The 20,820-nt window shown below is 39.7% G+C and overlaps 1 protein-coding gene across 2 annotated transcripts in view; it reads right to left on the reverse strand.

The window, feature by feature from the left end:
• The window catches only part of LAMA1 (laminin subunit alpha 1), a 166,915-nt gene that overhangs the window by 60,296 nt on the left and 85,799 nt on the right, over positions 1 to 20,820 (reverse strand). For both annotated transcript variants that reach the window (XM_075826407.1, XM_075826408.1), the window contains exons 17-27: positions 20,188 to 20,315; positions 19,867 to 19,953; positions 18,433 to 18,644; positions 18,091 to 18,197; positions 16,367 to 16,547; positions 16,043 to 16,179; positions 14,242 to 14,478; positions 8,339 to 8,482; positions 7,962 to 8,141; positions 7,367 to 7,552; positions 3,640 to 3,767 (exon numbers count right to left, since the gene is read on the reverse strand). In XM_075826407.1, coding sequence (XP_075682522.1) covers positions 3,640 to 3,767; positions 7,367 to 7,552; positions 7,962 to 8,141; positions 8,339 to 8,482; positions 14,242 to 14,478; positions 16,043 to 16,179; positions 16,367 to 16,547; positions 18,091 to 18,197; positions 18,433 to 18,644; positions 19,867 to 19,953; positions 20,188 to 20,315 — 1,727 coding nt within the window. The remainder of the gene's footprint in view (positions 1 to 3,639; positions 3,768 to 7,366; positions 7,553 to 7,961; positions 8,142 to 8,338; positions 8,483 to 14,241; positions 14,479 to 16,042; positions 16,180 to 16,366; positions 16,548 to 18,090; positions 18,198 to 18,432; positions 18,645 to 19,866; positions 19,954 to 20,187; positions 20,316 to 20,820) is intronic.

Consider the following 20,820-nt stretch of genomic DNA (forward strand, 5'->3'; position numbering starts at 1 on the left):
GGAGTCAATTGCAGCCGGGGAACAGGGGGCCGGTGGCACAGCACATTAGCTGTACAGAGCAGACTGTCAGAGATTGTGATGGGCAGGTGCTGAAGTCTCTTTCCCTGTCAGTCTGCTCCACTGTGCTGCTGTGCACTGTCCTGTCTGTCTAAACCTCCAGCAGCTGCTTGATAATGGCAAGACTGCAAGTAGGAGGTGAAGGACCTGTGGTAACATCACAGTCACATGATCAAGGTCCTGGAGGCTGCCAGAGCACAAGCACGGCAGAGGAAGTGGCTCTGGTAAGTGTTGTGAGTGTGTATAGTGTAAGTCTATGAAGTGTGTGTGTGTATAGTGAACATAGTGTAAGTCTATATAGTGTGTGCTGTGTGTACAATGTAGGTGTATATAATATGTTTATAGTGTGTAAAATCTACGTCTATATAGTGTGTGCTGTGTGTATAGGGTTTATAGTGTATTAAATGTAAGTGTATATAGTGTAAGTGTGTGTGTATATTGCATATATGTGTGTATAGTGTATATATTGTATAGTGTGTAAATAGTGTGTGCTGTGTGTATAGTGTAAGTCTATTTAGTGTGTGTGTATAGCATATATAGTCTAAATCTATATAGTGTGTGTATAGTGTATATAGTCTAAGTCTATATAGTGTTTGTATAGTATATATAGTCTAAGTACATATAGTGTTTGTATAGTGTATATAGTCTAAGTCTATATAGTGTGCATGTACAGTGTATATAGTGTAAGTCTATATAGTGTGTGCTGTGTATATAGAGTTTACAGTGTGTATAATGTAAGTCTATATAGTTTAAGTGTATGCGTGTAGTGTGTGTATATAGTGTGTGTGGTTTGAATATATAGTGTCTTGTGTTACTGTGAATTGTATATAGGGTGTTTAGTTTCTAAATTTTTGTGTGTGAAATTGTTTCCCACCCATAGATTCCTCTACAGTCAGTCAGATGCTCAGAACCCCCCCTTGCAGTATAATCTCCACATAGAGCTCTCAGTAGTTATTATACTGCAAGGGGGGTCAGAGCATCTGAATGACTGCTGAGGTCTCTATGGGGGGGATAACTCTCCCCCCTCAAAACCATAAGTGTCAGTCGCTCAGACCCTCCCATAGAACACTCAGCAGTCAGTCAGACGCACTGATCCCCCATGCAGTATAATCCCCCATAGAGCCCTCAGGAGTTATTTTATTGCAAGGGGAGGGGTGTCTGACTGCTTAAAGGGTAACTAAACTTTGAAAAAAATATATATATGTCGTAGTGACATGTCAAAAGTTCTGATCGGTGGGGGTCCGGGCACTGAGACCCCACCAATCGCTAAAATAAAGCGGCAGCAGCGCTCAGGTGAGTGCTGTGCCACTTTGTTTCTGATCGTCTTTCCTCTGATAGCCGAGCAAGCGGTGTACGGGCTCAATAGAAAGTCTATGAGTTTGCTCCGAGGAAAGACTATCAGAAATTAAGTGGAACAGCGCTCACCCGAGCACTTCTGCCGCTTTGTTTTAACCATCGGTGGGGGTCTCAATGCTCAGACCCCCATCGATCAAAAATTCTGACATATCACTATGACACGCCAAAAGTTTTTTAAAAAGTTTAGTTACTCCTTGGGGACTGAATTTATTGGTCTGTGTTAATGTATGGACCTGGGGGTCTTAATTTGCTTAGGGGTTTGGTCTGGGGCATAAAACAATTTAGGGTGTTTAGTTTCTAAATTTTTGTGTTGCTATAGACGCTGAAAATGGCTGCAGAATCGAGGGGCAAAGATTTCTCATAAGGAAACTCTGCAGTCATCAGGAGAAGTCGCCATAACAGTCTGTGTCAGATGGAGAAGAAAAGAAAAGAGAACGACTCCCATCAGAGAAGAAATCACTTGTGAGTCATTGGATTTATAAAGCTGTCCCCTCTCCTGACATGTCTGTCATAGGAAATCCTTGTAGTCTATAAAAAGTCTTTGTGTACCCAGGACTAATAGACAAATGTGTGCTACCATTCCCATTGTCAAGAGGATGTGTGATACACAGTGTGATACTGTCAGCGATGGTTGGAGAATGTTAGTATGTAGGGACACAGCCCTTTGACAAGGGGAATTGTAACGCTCATTTTTCAACGCTCACACAGAAAGGTGGGGTTTAATATAGACACGGTGTGGCAGGGCAGTGGTGGAGAAGGGGGGCCCAAGCTTGTGGAATAGCCCAGGGCCTATGGTCTACTTAATCCGCCACCGTTCACAATGCTGCAAGCCTCAGAACAAAAATCTCTATGCTGCAGACTTCGGAGCTGAAATCTCTCAACATTCTTTGCTGGCTTTAAGGGGTTTTCCCACCAGGGACATTTTTGACATATCCACAGGATATATCATAAATGTCAGATAGATTCGGGTCCCACCTCTGGAACCCACACCTATCTCTGGAATGGGGCCCCTAATCCCCGTTCTACCTCTTTGTGTTCCAGCTGATTTCCGACCATGAAGGAGATAACAACGTAACTCGGTTAGATACACTGTTTCCGTAAGCCCCATAGAACTGAATATTAGTTACTGAAACAGCGTAGCTCGCATGCTACGCTGATTCCGTAACTGCCATTCACTACTATGGGAGTTACAGAAACTATGTCTGCATAGAGCTTGTATTGGTGATTTATGTTCTATTATAGCATTCTCTGTACGGTAAGTAATCTGATGTAGGAAAAGCTACGTAACTCTACAAATGCATTATAGGTGAACAGCCTAACTGTTAGGGATGGTCTAACGACAAGCTTGTTGACTGCTTTCAACAGTGGCCAGCAGAACTGTGAATGCAGCTCTTGACTAAAATACATGCTTTAACTCAGGATCAGTGCACGATAAGAGCTGCTATGCTATAGATTATATGTCTATAGAATCTATCAAACTATGTCCAAAGGTAAACATAGCCTTTAAGTGCAATGATTTTATTTTAAAATAGCCATCAGATAAACCTTGTTTAAAGGGATTGTTTGGGATTAAAACTATTTTTCTTTTTAATCAGAATAGTGCTGATAATAGAAAAACTCACTTATTAATATAAAGATTTAGGCAAATTGGGCCCGTTCATCCACTGAGTCATCTTGCATGTAAACAATGCAGCTATGGGTCAACCTATATGCTTCGAGCCTCAATACAGAGCATTCCAGTGACCATGTTACCTTGTAGTCACAATATACAGGGCTACAGTGTGCGGTATGACACGGTTGCAACAGTTGCGGTCAAAGGCATACCGGAGGAGGACACAGTGGGCAAATGGTCTCAAATATCTAATAACCTTATATTGGTAATTGGCTTAATGTTCTATTACTAGCACATTTCTGCAAAAAAAAAAAAAACAGTTAAATTCCTGTCAATGTTTAAGTGTATGCAAAGTCATTGTGATTCTCTATACTTTGCTCCACCAGGAAGATCCAATTTTATAAGAAAATAGAGCAAAGATTTGTATTGAAAGATGGCGCCAGATGTGTGACAAACTATGATACAGTAGAGCTTTATGTGTCCACCATACAAGTGGATTTGAAAAAGTTTTGGTGATGTCATTATAGTTTGTAGTGCTGAGGTTATAATACGAAGCTTGTTAGAGAATAGCACATACAGTATATCGCTGCACCTACTGTTTATTACAGACATACCTGCTTTGTTGTACTCCATAGCCATATGAAGCCTTTATAAGAATGTAATCAATGCTGCTTAGAACAGACATAAAATCCTTCCTTGTTACTGCTTTTTCAGACATAGAGTCATGATATTTCCAATTTTCCTACAGTAGAAATATGGAGAAAAATAAAACCACAATCATGATCTATGACTTCTGTGATAGGTCCATTGAAAACAGAGGCAGACTCAAAACACAAGACCAACACTACCGAAATACAACAGACAACAGCTATGATGTTTTATATATGTATGTACAGTCCTTTTACTTTAGGTATATATTATATTTACTAGCAGATTAGTATCCAAATAATTATAGCCCTTCACTAACTTCAGTGTAAAATAACATTGGAGAAGATGGATGAGCTTTATTTCTACTATTAGTGTTCAGTATAATAACACTTTACTTGACAAAAAGTAGAGCACATGGAAAGGGGTCGTCCAGGTAGGACCACCCATTCAGGAAACAGCTACCAGTTACTATAAATAAAAACTTTCATTTTCCAAAAGTAACACTTTTCGGGATGTCTCGATACACTTTGAACAGTCAACAGCCTCTAAAGGGGTATCTATAAGGGTATGTTCACACGTAGTCAACAAAAACGTCTGAAAATCCAGAGCTGTTTTCAAGGGAAAACAGACCCTGCTTTTCAGACGTTTTTTTACCAACTCGCATTTTTCGCGGCGTTTTTCGCGCCGTTTTCGCTGCGTTTTTTACGTCCGTTTTTGGAGCTGTTTACATTGGAGTCTATGAGAAAACAGCTCCAAAAACGTCCAAAGAAGTGTCCTGCACTTCTTTTGACGAGGCTGTATTTTTACGCGTCGTCGTTTGACAGCTGTCAAACGACGACGCGTAAATAACAGGTCGTCTGCACAGTACGTCGGCAAACCCATTCAAATGAATGGGCAGATGTTTGCCGACGTATTGGAGCCGTATTTTCAGACGTAAAACGAGGCATAATACGCCTCGTATACGTCTGAAATTTGGCCGTGTGAACATACCCTAAGGCACACCTTTGGATCTAATAAATTACAATAATTATAATAATCTTTATTTATATAGCGCCAACATATTCCGCAGCACCTTACAATTCAGAGGGAACATGTACAGACCATATCAGACATTACATAGTGACAAAACTAATTTACACTTCAAACAAGAGAAGTGAGGATCCTGCTCCCAAGTGCTTACAATCTACTAGGAAATAGGGGTGACCCAAAATGTAAAAAGTGCTTGTTCAGTACAATGCTCCAGTCATCTTTTATACATATCTGGTAGTACACATAAAACTGCATGAGCCGGTCACCAGCCAGTATCTGTGTATGACAGACATAAAGTGCATTAGGGTGCAAGAAGTGTGGGGGACACTGCTGAATGAGGGGGTCAGGTTCTGATGATTTATATAATAGGGGGCCAAGGAAAGGAGTCAGATTAGGGAATGTTATAAATCTGTCTAAAAAAAAAAGTGTTTTCAGGGCACGTTTAAGGCCTCATTTACACGAGCGTGTGCGTTTTGCGCACGCAAAAAAACGCTGCGTTTTGCGTGCGCAAAAGGCAATTGACAGCTCCGTGTGTCATCCGTGTATGATGCGCGGCTGCGTGATTTTCGCGCAGCCGCCATCATAGAGATGAGGTAGTCGACGCCCGTCACTGTCCAAGGTGCTGAAAGAGCTAACTGATCGGCAGTAACTCTTTCAGCACCCTCGACAGTGAATGCCGATCACAATCTACACCAACCTGTGAATAAAAAAAGACGTTCACACTTACCATGAACTGCCTGCTTCCTCCAGTCCGGTCTCCCGGCCGTTGCCTTGGTGACGCGTCCCTCTCTTGTCATCCGGCCCCACCTCCCAGGATGACGCGGCAGGCCATGAGACCGCTGCAGCCTGTGATTGGCTGCAGCCTGTGCTTGGCCTGTGATTGGCTGCAGCTGTCACTTGGCCTGAATTGTCATCCCGGGAGGTCGGACTGGAGGAAGAAGCCGGGAGTTATCGGTAAGTCAGAACTTCTTTTTTTTTTTACACGTATATGTATATTGTGATCGAAAGTCACTGTCCATGGTGCTGAAACAGTTTAAGTCTTTCAGCACCGTGGGCAGTGACTGTCTCCTGACGTCGCGTACCCGAACATTTTTTGCCGGGTTCGGTTAAAACGAGTTCGGCCGAACCCGGTGAAGTTCGGTGCGCTCATCTCTAATTTGACACTCCGTTTGGATGTTTGTAACCAGAAAAGCACGTGGTGCTTTTCTGTTTACATTCATCCTTTTGACAGCTCTTGCGTGATTTTCGCGCATGCAACGCAGGACCGTCAGTGTGGCATGCGTTGTTTTCACGCACCCATTGAAGTCAATGGGTGCGTGTTGCGTGAAAAACGCAAGAATATAGAACATGTCGTGAGTTTTACGCAACGCACTCACGCTGCGCAAAATTCACGCATCGTCTAAACAGCCCCATAGACTATTATAGGTGCGTACGACACGCGTGAAAAGCACGCGCGTCGCACGCGCGTATAATACGCTCGTGTAAATGAGGCCTAAAACTGTGAATGTTGGGAACTTATTTGATGGTAGCGCATTCCAGAGGACTGGTGCAGCATGAGAAAAAGCTTGAATATGAGAGCCGGTGGTTCGGATTATGGAGGAATTATTCTAAGGTTGTTAACAGAACATAGAGCGCAGATAGGGTGGTAGACAGAGATGAGGGAGAAGATGTGGGTGAAATTAATAAGTTTAAGGGTTGACAGGCACAGGATAGACGTGTTGGTGTAGTTGTTGCTCAGAAAGATTAGCCTGGCTGCTGCATTCATGATATAGATTTGGAGAAGGGAAAGATTAGTGTGGGGAAGACCGATTCACAAAGAGTTACAGTAGTCAAGACAAGAGTGAATCAGAGAGACAATAACTGTTTGCATAGTAACAAAAGGGCGGCTTCTGAAATTTTTTGAGGTGAAGGGGATAGGAGCATGCAAGTGATTGAATATAAGGACTAAAGGAAAGATCTGAGTCAAAAATAACCCCAAGACAGCGGGCGTGCTGACTAGGAGTTATGATAGTACCACATGCTGAGATGGAGGCATCAGGTTTAGGTAGATTAGCAGATGGTGGAAACACAAAGAGCTCAGTTTTAGAAAGATACATTTTCTGATACAGAGAGGACATAATGTTAGAGACAGTGGACAGACATTCTCTGGTGTTTTGAATTAGGGCAGGGTTGATGTCATGGGAAGAGGTATAGAAATGGGTGTCATCAGCGTAGAGATGGTACTGGAAGCCAAATCTGCCTATGGTTTTTCCAATAGGGGCTGTGTAGAGAGAAAAGAGAAGCGGACCTAGGACTGATCCCTGAGACACCCCGACAGCAAGGGGAAGAGGAGAAGAAGTAAGTGACACACTGAACGAGCGGTCAGAGAGATAGGAAGAAAACAGAGATTACAGCATACTAAGTAGGAGTCGTGGTCTAGTGTCAAATGCTACAGAGAGGTCCAGAATAATCAGTAGAGAGCGATTACCGTTGGATTTAGCCATCAGAAGAACATTTGAGCCTATAGTAAGGGCAGTTCCAGTAGAATGTATAGTGCGAAAACCAGATTGTAAAAGGTCAAGAAGAGAGTTAGCGGATTGGGCGAGAGTAGACCAAGCGTTCCAGGAGTTTAGAGATGAAGGGTAGATTAGAGACAGGTATACTTATAAGTCACATAATTCTTACCTCGCTCATGTGGATTTTTATCTCACTCCTAATTCCAATGGCAGGGCTTGGTTTATCCATATAAATAGTCAGCTTTCTGAGATGTCCACCTCTTATTATAATGTGTGGCTCTGAATCCAAAGGCCCAGAATCATCAAGTGCATAATAATTGACAATATACGTCATCACCCCTCCATAGGCCCTCAACTATCACAAAGCAAAACACAATGCAAACATTTAATTTACATAAAATGTCACACTTTCCCATGTACAAAATGAGAGAGAAACAAACAGAATCAACATATACTAGGTTGAAAGCAAATGATTTTTTATATATACAGATGAGTGAATCTTCAAGGACTCCCTTGTTTGTAATGATATATTACACTGATAGTAGCAGGTAGTAGATGCAATAAGAGAAATTATTCAGTTATATTTGCTCATATACTAATTAAAAAATTCTTCAGGCAATCTGCATTAAAGAAAATATATATAAAGAACATGAGTGCCCTAGTGGAATCTTATTGTATCCCCTGCATTACCCACGGGTATAGTTACTAATATCTAACAAAATCTGCATGACACTGTTCTGTTTTTTAGGAGACATTTTACTTACCTTATCACCAAGGAATTGTTCTGGTAACTGCCAGTAGAATGTATCTGATAAAAGGATCTGTCTTATGGTTGATGCATCTAGCAGCATATCAACCTTCTCAGAAAACACTCCTTGTGTAGTCCCATTCATATTACCCAGAGAGACTACATGGAGTAGGGACTGGCCTGGGACCAGGGAAATCTAAAATATATTTACAAAAGTTGCATTTGGTTAGATGTAAAGCTCGATGTGAAATCAGAAAAGTGTCACCTATGCGAGTACCAGATAATATTTTAAAGACTTTTACTGTATTTTTTTTTTACCTTAGTTGTGTTTATATTCTATTTAATAAAATGTACCCTGAATACTCTGAATAAATAATAGAAAGAAGGACTTACTGGGATGTGAACATAGTCTTCAATCTCTGCACACAGCTGGGATACCCCAGAACAGAAGCATGGTGAGCAACCGAGCGGGTTAATAGTGCGAAGAGCAAAGGTCCCGCTTTTACATTCATTACAATAGCTTCCAATGACATTTTCCTGTAACAGAAGAGATTTTTACATACATAGATAGTACACATTAACAGTACATGTTCAGTATTGAGTAAAAAAACACATACATGCAATCTTTAAAATAACTCCAACAGACTAATCTTAACCGTACACTGTCATACTCTGGTTTGATCGAAGGGCCAAGACAGTATAGACATAAGTATAGGTTGTTACATGTATGGTCACGGATGATGACAGTTTGCTCATCGGACCCTTAAAGGGGTTATCTCAACACAGACAACCCCATTCATATGGGACCCGGCGGCCTTACCCAAGGGAAGAAACAAATGCAGGTAAAAAAGTGGATCTTTTTGATGGTGCTGCTGTGTGGTGAAATGATGTGGAACGGAGTCCCGAGTTATTAATAAGTTCAGTTTATTGAAAGTGGCTACGCGTTTCGACGATGAACAATCGTCTTCCTCAGGCCATGTACATATCAGAAAGGACACAACTTATATAACATGTAGGTACAAATTAACATAATTGAAAAAAAACGCCAAATCTGACGGGGTCAAGGTGCGATCTTGACGTCACTCCCGGTTTTTTTACACTTCCACAATGTTCACATCGCGGGGCTATAATTGCATAATGTATTTCAACATACAAGTTAGATGTTTATTCATAAAATGGGATACAATTAAAAGAATGAAAGAGATAAGTGAAGAATGAATAAAAGACAAAGATGAAAAATATAGCTGAGTTTGGAGTGAACGAAGCCGGGACGCGGCCTCGTTGCCAGGACAACCAAGCAGAGATCATAGCAAATGAGCGAATTGATAGAACACTGCTTGCCGTGTGTAAGATATTGAACCCATTGAAAGCTGCTTAAAGGCATGTATTATTTAAATGAAAGAATGCACTTGAATGCCGTATCAGGCATAAGCATTATTATATAGCTGCGCTGATAAAACATTAGGTAACTCAATTTAGCGTGGTTAGCAACCTGGTCCCGTCTTGATTATAACTGGAGTATGCAGCATATTTTTAAAAATTGGAATGTAAATTTTAATTAGAGTATGCAGCATATTTTTAAAAGCTGGAATGTAAATTGATATGAGTGAGTTCGTAGTGGACGAAGCCGGGACGCGGCCTCGTTACCAGGACAACCAAGCGGAGAACATAGACAAGGAACGGATTGGTAGAACTATGCTTGCCGTGGGTAAGATACTAAAAATATTAAAAACCGCTTGAAAGACATATATTGTTTAGATAATAGAATGCATATGAATGCCGTATCAGGCATAGGCATTCATCTATGGTTGCGCTGATAAAACATTTAAGTAACTGAGCTTAGCGTGGTTAGCAACCTTGTTCGGTCCAGATTATAATTAGAGTATGCAGCATATTTAAAACTGGAATGTAAATTAGTATGAGGATCTTCTACTTTATACTACTGTACATGGAAAGAATATAATTGTAGTTATATAAATCAGTCAAAAGTGCGGAACCAAAGAAAACAGTGGGATCCGAAGGCAAAATAGGCAACATGTACTGCAGGTAAAAACATAAAAAAGGACTTGAGTGAGGTTAAAAATATGCAGGAATTTCGCTATTTTAAACAGAAAAATATTTAAGGGCGATATATAAGAAAAGGTAAATTCAGAAGACAAATTAAAAATATTTAATGATATGTGATAATTTGGAGATCATTTAGCCTCAAATATTTTCTTAAACGTTTGGGGTGTAGGTTAGTCCAATGATGATTCGGAGATGTCATTCAAGCCTCTTGGATGTAAAGTCTGTAATTTAAAAATCCAAAAATTTTCCCTCTGTTTGAGTTTACTAAATCTGTTGGGAACGTCGTGATGTATCTCTTCAATGGGTGTAACTGTAATTTGATTGAATTGGCATTTATGTATGTGAGTGAAATGACGAGACACACTATGTTTCAAAAAACCTGTGTTCACATTAGATCTATGTTTATTTATTCTGGATCTGAGTTGTTGTGTCGTTCTCCCTACATATTGGAGTGGGCATGTACATTCCAATAGATAAATCACATATGTACTACTACAGCTTAGGGATGATTTGATTGGAAAGGACTCTTTAGTAACTATTGATGTGTATGAGTATTTTTTGTTATTGATACTATTACAGCATAGGCATCGTGGGTGGCCACATTTGTAGGAGCCATTGGGTCTGGAAAGAAACGTTGCTGCTATTGGTTTGGGTTTGCGAATTCTGCTGGGTGCCAGAATGTTTTTCAGAGTTAGTGATCGTCGAAAAGTGATGCTTGGATGAACGGGTATCGCATCTTTGAGGTAAGGGTCACTTTTTATGATGTGCCAATGCTTGTGCAATATTGACCTGATTGTTTTGTTCCCTTGGTTAAACGTTGTGATGAAATTGGTGTTATATTTATTTACTACTGGTTTTCTCTGTGCAGGGATCAGGCAGGATTCCTTGGATAATAGTGAAGCTTTTTGTCTTGCATCTTTAATAAGTTGTGGAGGGAAATGCTTCTCTCTAAATCTCCCCTCTAAAATATTGCACTCTGTTTTAAAATTTTCATTGGTACTACAATTTTTACGTACTCTTCTAAATTGACCGAAGGGTACATTGGTTAACCACGGGCAATAGTGGGCACTTTTGAAGTCGATATAGCTGTTTACATCGACGGATTTGAAATGGGTTTTTGTGATAAAATGTTTGGTCAAGGTGTCATAGCTGATGGTTAGGTCCAAGAAATCGATTGAGATGTCAGAAAAAGTGTGCGTAAAAGAGATATCATAACTATTAGTGTTTAAAAGTTTTATAAAACTGGAAGCTTCGTTTTCTGATCCTGTCCACACGAAGAACAAGTTGTCGATATAACGCCTATATAAAAGAATGTTTTTTTTAAAAGAATGTTCCCCTAAGATGTATTCCTCTTCGAAGGCCCCCATGTACAGATTTGCGTAGGCTGGTGCGAACCTGGTACCCATCGCACAGCCACTAATTTGATTATAAAAACTGTTATTAAAAGTGAATGTGTTATGATGAAGAATAAAATCAATGCAATTGGTTAGGAAGGAAACTTGATTATCAGGGATTAGGACATTAGATGATAGGAATGATTTGGTTACCAGCATGCCTTTATTATGTGGGATATTGCTATACAAGGAGGTTACATCTGCTGTTAAAAAGTGTATACTGGATGTGGATACGTCAGTTTTGAGATTAAAAAGATCACTGATTAGTTGAGTAGAGTCTTTGAGATAAGATGGTAACGTGAGTACAAATGGCTGAAGGTGTAAGTCTACAAAGTGAGAGATGTTGCTGGTTAATGAGCCGATTCCTGAAATGATAGGACGTCCGGGGGGGTCTGTGAGTGTTTTGTGGATTTTGGGGAGATGATAGATAAAAGGTATGTTGGGGAAGGGTACAGGTAAAAAACTTTTTTCTTTTTTCGTGAGTAGGCCCTCCTGGAATGCTTTCTCAATCATAGACGTATATTTACATATATAGGCGGGAAGGGGATTGGACACTAATTTGCAATAAAAAGTGTTGTCATTTAAAATCCTACTCGTTTCCTCGAGATAATTGACTCTGTTCTGGATCACTATTCCTCCTCCTTTATCGGCAGGACGAATGACTACGTCTTAATTATTTTGCAGGGATTTAATGGCCCTTCTTTCATGTGAGGTTAAATTATCTTGGTAGAGATGGGGAGTCTCTAACGTCCTGAAATCATTACTCACTAGTGTTGAAAAAGTTTCGATGAGGGGACCCTGGTGATAGATAGGGTAAAATTCGGATTTGGGGTAGACTTCCACTGGAATGGCTTTTACATTTGGGGGAGGTGTCTGTGGATCCTCTAATGTAATGGATGATAAACTAGGTTTCTGTAAAGCAAAGTGTCTGATGAGAGTAAGCTTTCTAATAAAACGGTTGAGGTCCATAAATAAATCAAAATCATTGGATGAGGATGTAGGGCAAAAGGACAGTCCTTTGTTAAGCAGATTTGTCTCATGGGTGTTTAGTGTATAAGATGACAGATTAAATATTTTTATTGTTTTATTCGGTTTTTCTTTGGGTTCAATCTCGGACATTGGTTTATTGCGTTTCCTGCCTCCTCTCCGTCCTCTGTGTCTGTGTTTAATTTTCTTTTTATGGAGATTTTCTGTATTTTCGTAAAAAAACGGGTGATGGTTTGTGCTTTGGGGCTCATTATATATGGTAGGAGAATGTCGTTGCTGGTAACTGTGGGGGTTAATGGGGGTCTGGTGAGTTCTGAAGGAAGGCCCAAAAAAGAAGTCGCTGCATAGGTGATGTCAAGTGAGGATGTTGCTAAATCCGTACTGGAGGGGTTGTCTATGAGAGGTAGAGATGTGGAAAGGCACCTACGAGGGCTGGTATGTGTGCCCGGAGGGGAGGACTAGGGGGGTGCTGTGCACTGATAATTGAAGTAAGGAAAGTATGCTATCTTCCATGGAATCATTGTGTGAAGAGGAGGGGGAGTCAGGAATGGTCAGGACTTCCATCGGTTCTGGTAAAGAAAAGAACTTGGAGAGGTGATAATCCAAATCAGATGCCCTAAAGGCATTCAAGGGAATTTCGGTAATTAGTCCTTTGTTAGGTAAGGGACCAGGTTGTGTGGAAATACAATCCTGATCTGAGTGTTGGGGAAGGGATTTAGTTGTCATTAATGGAATGAGTATGGGATGTTTCTCAGCAAGAATACTGTTAGGTACTCTTGTCGAGGGGCTGTCGTTGATTGATCTCTGATGGGGTCTTGAACTATTCTTGAAGGACCTACTAAAAGTGTTGCCCTCGGCAATGGGTGCCCGAGGCTTGAAGGGAAAACCTGGCCAGCCAATCATTTCCAATGCAGCAGCAATGTAGTATTACATAATGGCCATTCCAATTTAATACATGGCAGAGCGCCATGAGCCATGAGCGCCCAGAGAGGCAGAGCCCCAGAGGCTCGCTCTTTTTTCTGGCTCATAGATGAGGGTCCTGAGAGGTCCATATACCCTTATGAGACAACCCCTTTAAGCTCACTGACTGAATTGCTGTTGGCGATGTATAGAGATTAGGTCCTTCTAGTTTTTTCACGTTAAAAATGATGTTTTAAGGGTTATTCCCATCTCAAACTTATTGCATATCCACAGGATATGCCATAAATGTCTGATAGATGCAGGTCCCTCCATTATGTTCTATTTGAATCTCGGAAACAGCCAAGCAGCACTTGCTCGGCTGTTTCCGTAACTCCCATAGAACAAAATGTATAGAGCAACACAACATGCATGGCCACCTCTCCACCTAGTCCCAGCCTGGAATTAGCGAGCCCCCAAATATTACACATCATTTACAGCATTTATCTTATGTGTCAAGTCGGCCTGTGGGCCCCCTCAGTGTAAGAGTTTTTATTTCCTTTTTTAAAAAATGTAACTTCGTTATGCTAAATGTTAGCAAATACAGAACTGGTCCAGTAGATGGCACTATCTGATCAAGCATTTTTCTTGTTGAGCGCAGCTCCGAACACTGCAGTGTACTGCTTGCTCTTCTCTCCCATTCCAATATGTAATATATATATATATATATATATATATATATATATATATATATATATATATATATATATATATATATATATATATATATATATATATATATATATATATATATATATATATATGTTCCTATAAACATTACATAACATGAATGAATTATAATATGAAGAAGCTGATAATGGTAAGACTGTTATGCGTACTTATTAGAGGCATTTACTATGTTTAATCCAAATCCATTCCAAAGTTACTAACCTTGCAAGCACAGGCACCAGTTTCTTCTTCGCAGCTGCATATTTTCTGTCCATCATCGCACCAAGCAGACTGGGTTCCCTTGGCATCACAGTCACAAGAAATACAACCGGGGTATTTTCTGTATCCAAATAGACAAGCATTGCAGGTCTGCCCACCAAACTCTTCTCGGCATGGGCACTGGCCAGTGGTAAGGTCACACTGGAGCCTGCTTGACCCTTCCCTGCTGCAATTGCATTCCTAAAATGAGTAATACAAATAACAATGTCTGCACGTATTTGACCAGTTTCAGATTTATTAACTAATTAAACAAGTGACAATAATAAATATTTTGTGAACAAGTCAAAGTGAAGATTTTTTTTAAAATAAAATTGTAAAGACCATTTACCATTTTAGGGACTTTTCCACTTTTAAGGTATGTTCACACGCAAACGCAAAATACGTCTGAAATTACAGAGCAGTTTTCATGTGAAAACAGTTCCTGAATTTCAGACGTAATTGCAAGTACTCGCGTTTTTCGCGGCGTCCATTATGGACCTAATTGGAGCTGTTTTTCAATGGAGTCAATGAAAAACGGCTCCAAAAACGTCCCAAGAAGTGTCCTGCACTTCTTTGACGCGGGCGTATTTCTACGCGCCATCTTTTGACAGCAACCATCAGGCCTTATGGGGTCACATGACTACATAGAACTATAAGGCCACATCCTCTATTCATATGGTCTAAGGCACAGACACCTACTAATTTTATAGTAAAAATATGCCAAACATTTACGCCTCATGCACATGACCGAGTGTGCCTTCCGAGTCCTGTCACTGATATTTTCCAATATATTTTCTATATTAATTCCTCACAGTTTTCAAGATCTCTGCTTGTTGTTGCTTGGTAGGAACAAACATTGTTTACTTCCAGTGGATAAAATTCTGTCCATGGTCATGCGATGGACACACAGGTGCATGACTCATTAAAGTTAGGCTGAGTTCACACGTTACGGATTTGTCACAGATTTCGTTGCGGATTTGATGCAGATTTCACCCTATTCCATTGCAAAAGGGTGAAATCGGCAATGAAAATCTGTGACAAATCTGCAACGTGTGAATTCAACCTTACAGTATGTGTATCAGAGCTGTGTCTTCAAATAAACCCAACACCTGTTTGTTCATCACATGACCATGGACAGAATTGTATCCAATATTAGTAAACAATGAATGCTCCTACTGAATGACAAGAAACAGAGATCTTGAAATTCATACGAAATTAATACAGTAAGTGTTTTGGAAAATTGTATGACTTTTAATCACACCAAAAAATGTAATTGGACTACCCCTTTAAATTTGCTTCAATGGATTTAATAAACCAAAAAATAATAGAAAAGAGCAGCACTCAAAGATAAATCCGGTATGGCAAATAAAGGTGATTATATATATATTTATTCCAGGTAGTTAGAAGTTTAAGCTAGTATAAACCTTACAGAAGTATGAAACATGTAAACGTATTAAGAGCTGGAGTCCCTCCGAAATAGACACAAAGACGTTGAGGTTATTTCACATAAAGTACTTTGATCAAATATCTGACTTTGGTAGAAGCCAAAGAGTTTGGTTTGGCATATTTAGTGTAAATGTTTACATTTCAAACAAGTTCTCAGAAATATCCTCTATTAACAGAAAGTTTGACTGCTGAACAATGAATAGAAAATACTGGTGGTTTTAGTATATTGACTTGTATATACAGGTGTTACTGATACTATAGATATAGATATACACCTCTAAACATAACTATATGGAGAATTGCAGATTCTATTTCATACCAAACATCCAAGCTCAGGATCATGGCCCCAGTAGTTGGCATCACAGGATTCGCATTTTGGACCATGGGTGTTTGAAGGGCAAATACATTCACCAGTTCTTGAGTTGCAGTTATTCTGTGTGTGTGCACAGTCACAAGCTACAGATAAACACAAACAGATCAAACAATTATGTAAAGCTTAAAACATAAATTAGACTAAATCAGAAGGCTTGTTATGGCATAATTCCATTAAAATGGCACAGACATCATTTTGGTTCAGATTGCCAATATACATATTAAGACTACAACAATGGACACATTTTAAAACATGTCCAATAAAACTTACGGTTGCAGCCACCCTCTTTGTATCCATAAAACCCATGAGCACAGATGTCACATTTATCCCCTGCCACGCCAGGAACACATGGACACTGCCCAGCGTCATTGCACGCTTCAGAGACTGAACCTGATTGGCTACAGTTACATGGAAGACAACCAAGACCAGTTGTCAAGCCAAAGAATCCAGGCTGGGGAGAGAGAGATGAAGATCACCATGAACACAGACGACGACTAAAAATACATGAAAATCTACAGCAAAAGTCCTGCTCATAAAATTATCTAAAAAATGCAAATATCTAAGTACAAGCACATATACAGGGCCCACCAAAAGTTCTGGAACACCCTCACAACTTTTGAACGGCTCGAGGTAGAGGGTTGAAATTTGGTGGGATTTAATGGGGTAATAAAATCTCCCAGTTAACACCCAAAAAAACCACCCCCACCCCCTTGGGGGCAGTGGGGTGGGCGGGGCAGAAAAATCTTAAATGGCACAGGGGGTCAATTGGGGGCTCATTTGAAATCTCTTTTCAATACAGAAAGGATGCTGCAAATGACTTTGAGATAGGATGTTTTTCGCTGAGATATTTAACGTTACAGTTATCTTCATTATCGGCTACCGCCGGTGTTAGCATTACCCAAAATGTACCACGCGGGTAAAATCCTAAATGTGTGTGGGTGCGTGTGCGTGTGTGCGTGTGAGCTTGGGAATGTCACATCAAGGTGACTTTAAATTACGTTTAATTACAATCGGCCTCGGTGATACCTTGTCTACGATTGTAACATGATTTCATGTGTACACATTTCGGTATTCGCTTGTTGTGCTCCACTCGAGACAGATGTATGAGGATTATCATGGACAGTGAGCAGAACATCTAAAGCTTTTTCATCATTACTAGCATGTTTGGGTATTCCGGATTTTGGTAAGTCTTTAATTGAACCGGTTACTTGGAAACGATAAACAGTTCTTTTAACAGCTGACAATGAAATTGGATCACGGATAGGATAAGTGGCATTTAATAAAGCCGCTACTTCTCAATAGGATCTCATTTTTTCTTCGCCATACCCTCTCATCATTAATAAAGTGATCCTTTCCGTTTCGGTCAAATCCATTTTGTGATATGACAATAGAAATGTACAAAAATGAAAATTACTCTCCGAATTAGCGCTCTCTGAAATTCACAAGCGACTACCGAAATGTGTACACATGAAATCATGTTACAATCGTAGACTAGGTTCATTTTGTATTGCCGAGGCCGATTGTAATAATACGTAATTTAAAGTCACCTTGATGTGACATTCCCAAGCTCACACACACACGCACACGCCCACACACATTTAGGATTTTACCCGCGCGGTACATTTTGGGTAATGCTAGCACCAGCGGTAGCCGATGATGAAGATGATAACTTTAACGTTAAATATCTCAGCGAAAAAAAATCCTATCTCAAAATCGTTTTCAGCATCGTTTTTTGTATTGAAAAGAGCTTTCAAATGAGCCCCCACTCGATCCCCCATGCCATTTAAGATTTTACTGCTCCCGCCCACCCCACCGCCCCCGAGGGGGTGGGAGTGTTTTTTTTTTTGCATTAACTGGTAGATTTTATGACCCCTTTAAATCCCACCAAATTTCAACCCTTTACCTCGAGCCGTTCAAAAGTTATGAGGGTGTTCCGGAACTTTTGGTGGGCACTGTATGTAATAATCTGTATAAACTACACATTTAGTTCTCACCTCACATTGGTCACATTGTTTCCCAAACACATAAGTTTTACACTCGCACAAGCCAGTCTTATGGTGGCAAACAGCAGAGACTGAGCTATTTGGGTGGCAGCCACATGCTTAAAATGAAAAAAAAAGAAAAAGAAAATCATTACAGAAAGCAATGCATAAATAAAAGCTTATGATCACATGCTATGCTTACATGCTACCATAGTAAATATGGTTACCAGAGCAATAATACGGACATAATGGATAATTATTATAGACGACAGCCATGTAAAACAAATGCTACTGGACATGAATTCTCCCTCATGATCAATCATACACTTGCAGATGGGTTTTACAAGTACCTACCAGTACAGTTCTTTGCCAAGATGGAATCGCCATAAAAACCTTCTGCACATCTTTCACAATGGCGCCCAGCTGTGTTACCAATGCATCTAAGGCATTCTCCCATCAATGAATCGCAATGACCGTCTTCAAATGGGTCTATGTTGCCATTACAATCACAAGGGACACAGGATCCTCCTGGCACTAATGGATTTCCAAAGAAACCATTTGCACACCTAGAATGAATATAGATTTCATCAGACGTGATATAACTTCTGAACTGTCAACATTAGATATAATATCATCAAAAATGTTTCATTATAGTTGAATGATAATATAACTAAATAGAACAATAAGTAATAATATTAATCATATTTTAAGTATGTCTTTGTGTGTGTAGTCGTGCCGAAGTCAAGCTGGTATAAACTTAGGTGCTTTTCCACAACTCCTAACCAGCTTGCTCAGCCATCTAACCTATGACGTGTAATGGTAACTTCACAGGACAAATCCAAGAACTAACTGAATAGGAGAAAACATGGCTCAGGTCACATGGGCTGTACATGTCATATGCATCAGTGCACGTCCCATATATTTAATCATATTACTGAATATTAGGGGTCACATTGCACATGGGGGAAGGGTCACCTAGCATCACCATTTTTAGTTCTGTTCAGTTAACCCAGGAAAAAAAACATACTTTATACCATTTGACTTTGCAGAGACAAGAGTCTACTGCATGTTTATAAGAAATGTACATAATGGTATAATAGAAAATGGTATAGTTCCCTATTATTTCTTATTCATAAGCAGTAGTTCCATACAAATTTGTATCCAATTATCATTCAAGCGAAACTGTCATGTTGAAAATGCAGTCTGATCTACATTTTATAGCAGCATATACTTGAGCATATTATAGAGCATGAGGAGTTGAGTAGATTGATATATAGTATTGTCAGGAACTATTCATTAAAACTTGTCATTTTTTAAATGAAACCTCTGCTCAGTCTGGGTTTAGGGGTCCAGTGGGCAGAATCACTCGATGATTGACAGCCTTTATGTAATGTATGAGTGTGCATACAGTGATAGCTATCAATCACTGATCGGGACCGCCCACTGGACTCCTAAGCCCAGAATGAACAGAGATTTACATCAATAAATTAAGTTCTTATAACTCTTTTCCCACAAAACTGTATATCAATCATCTCAGCTCCTCCTGCTCTATAATACACTGTCTGCAGATCAGACTGCATTTTCAATGTGACAGGTTCCCTTTAAATACGTAAGTTAAGAATCCTAATACCTATTGCAGCATTTAGAATCACACTCTTTATTTCTCCCACAAAAAAATGCAGCTTTATTTTAATACAATATAACAAAAGAAACAATGACATTTTCAAAAAGACACAACAGCAACAAAAATAGCAGGAAATAAAGTCTCGGAATGCTTCAAATACATACTTTTCACATCGTGTTCCTGTATAGCCGGGTGCACACTGGTCACAAATAACGTCTTCATTACTGGACAGATAACAAGTTGGGCTGAAACTAAAATAAAGGAAAATGACAATTATTAAAAATGAAGAAATAAAGCTTATGTCACATTTTCTTCCATTCTCAGCAATGATACATTATCACAGATGCAGAGATGTTCGGTACTGTCTGTTGTTATTAGTGGTACCAGTGTCTCTATGCCTACCTTTACATATGACAGTAACCTAAACAGTTATGAAGAGTAATGTGAATAAATATTGGTAATAAAAAAATAATAATGTGTCTCACTTATTGGAAGAGATGGTCAAAGGACATGCGCATGGCTGACAATCATTGGGAGTTCCGCCAGAGGGGTTCCCATAGAAGCCTGGCAAACACTGATCACAGTGAGGACCTGTAGTGTTGTGTTGACAATCCTGAGAATTAGACATGATGAGCCGGTATGAGAATGGGACATAAAACAAACTTTAAAAAAAAATCATTAAATGTAGAATACAAACATAAATACGTTATTTTTGTGTTATTTATTATTATTTCTTAAACTATAGAACTAGAACCTAGCACCGCAAGCCATATGGCTCAACAGTCATAAACTGTCGTTAAGAAACATTCCTTCTATGCCAAATTTTTGGTCCTGAATGTAAGCAACATGAATATAAAAATGCATGGATGTTAGGAAGAATTGGAAGGTTCAAGGAACACCTTGTTATTACTAGACACCCTACATAGGATCACCTTGTTTTATGTGGGCTTCTAGGGGTAGGGCTAAAATACTTACATCACCCAGTAGCCCACACAAAAGATGTCTTTGTATATAGTGTATATTGATTTTTGCTGAGATATGTGCTTGTACTGTGACATGGAGGACGCCCAGTCTGGTGACAAGCAATGATGTTTTTTTATTCTTTTTTTCATTGTACT

The sequence above is a fragment of the Rhinoderma darwinii genome, chromosome 5, assembly GCF_050947455.1.
Source record: "Rhinoderma darwinii isolate aRhiDar2 chromosome 5, aRhiDar2.hap1, whole genome shotgun sequence".
NCBI lineage: Eukaryota > Metazoa > Chordata > Amphibia > Anura > Rhinodermatidae > Rhinoderma > Rhinoderma darwinii.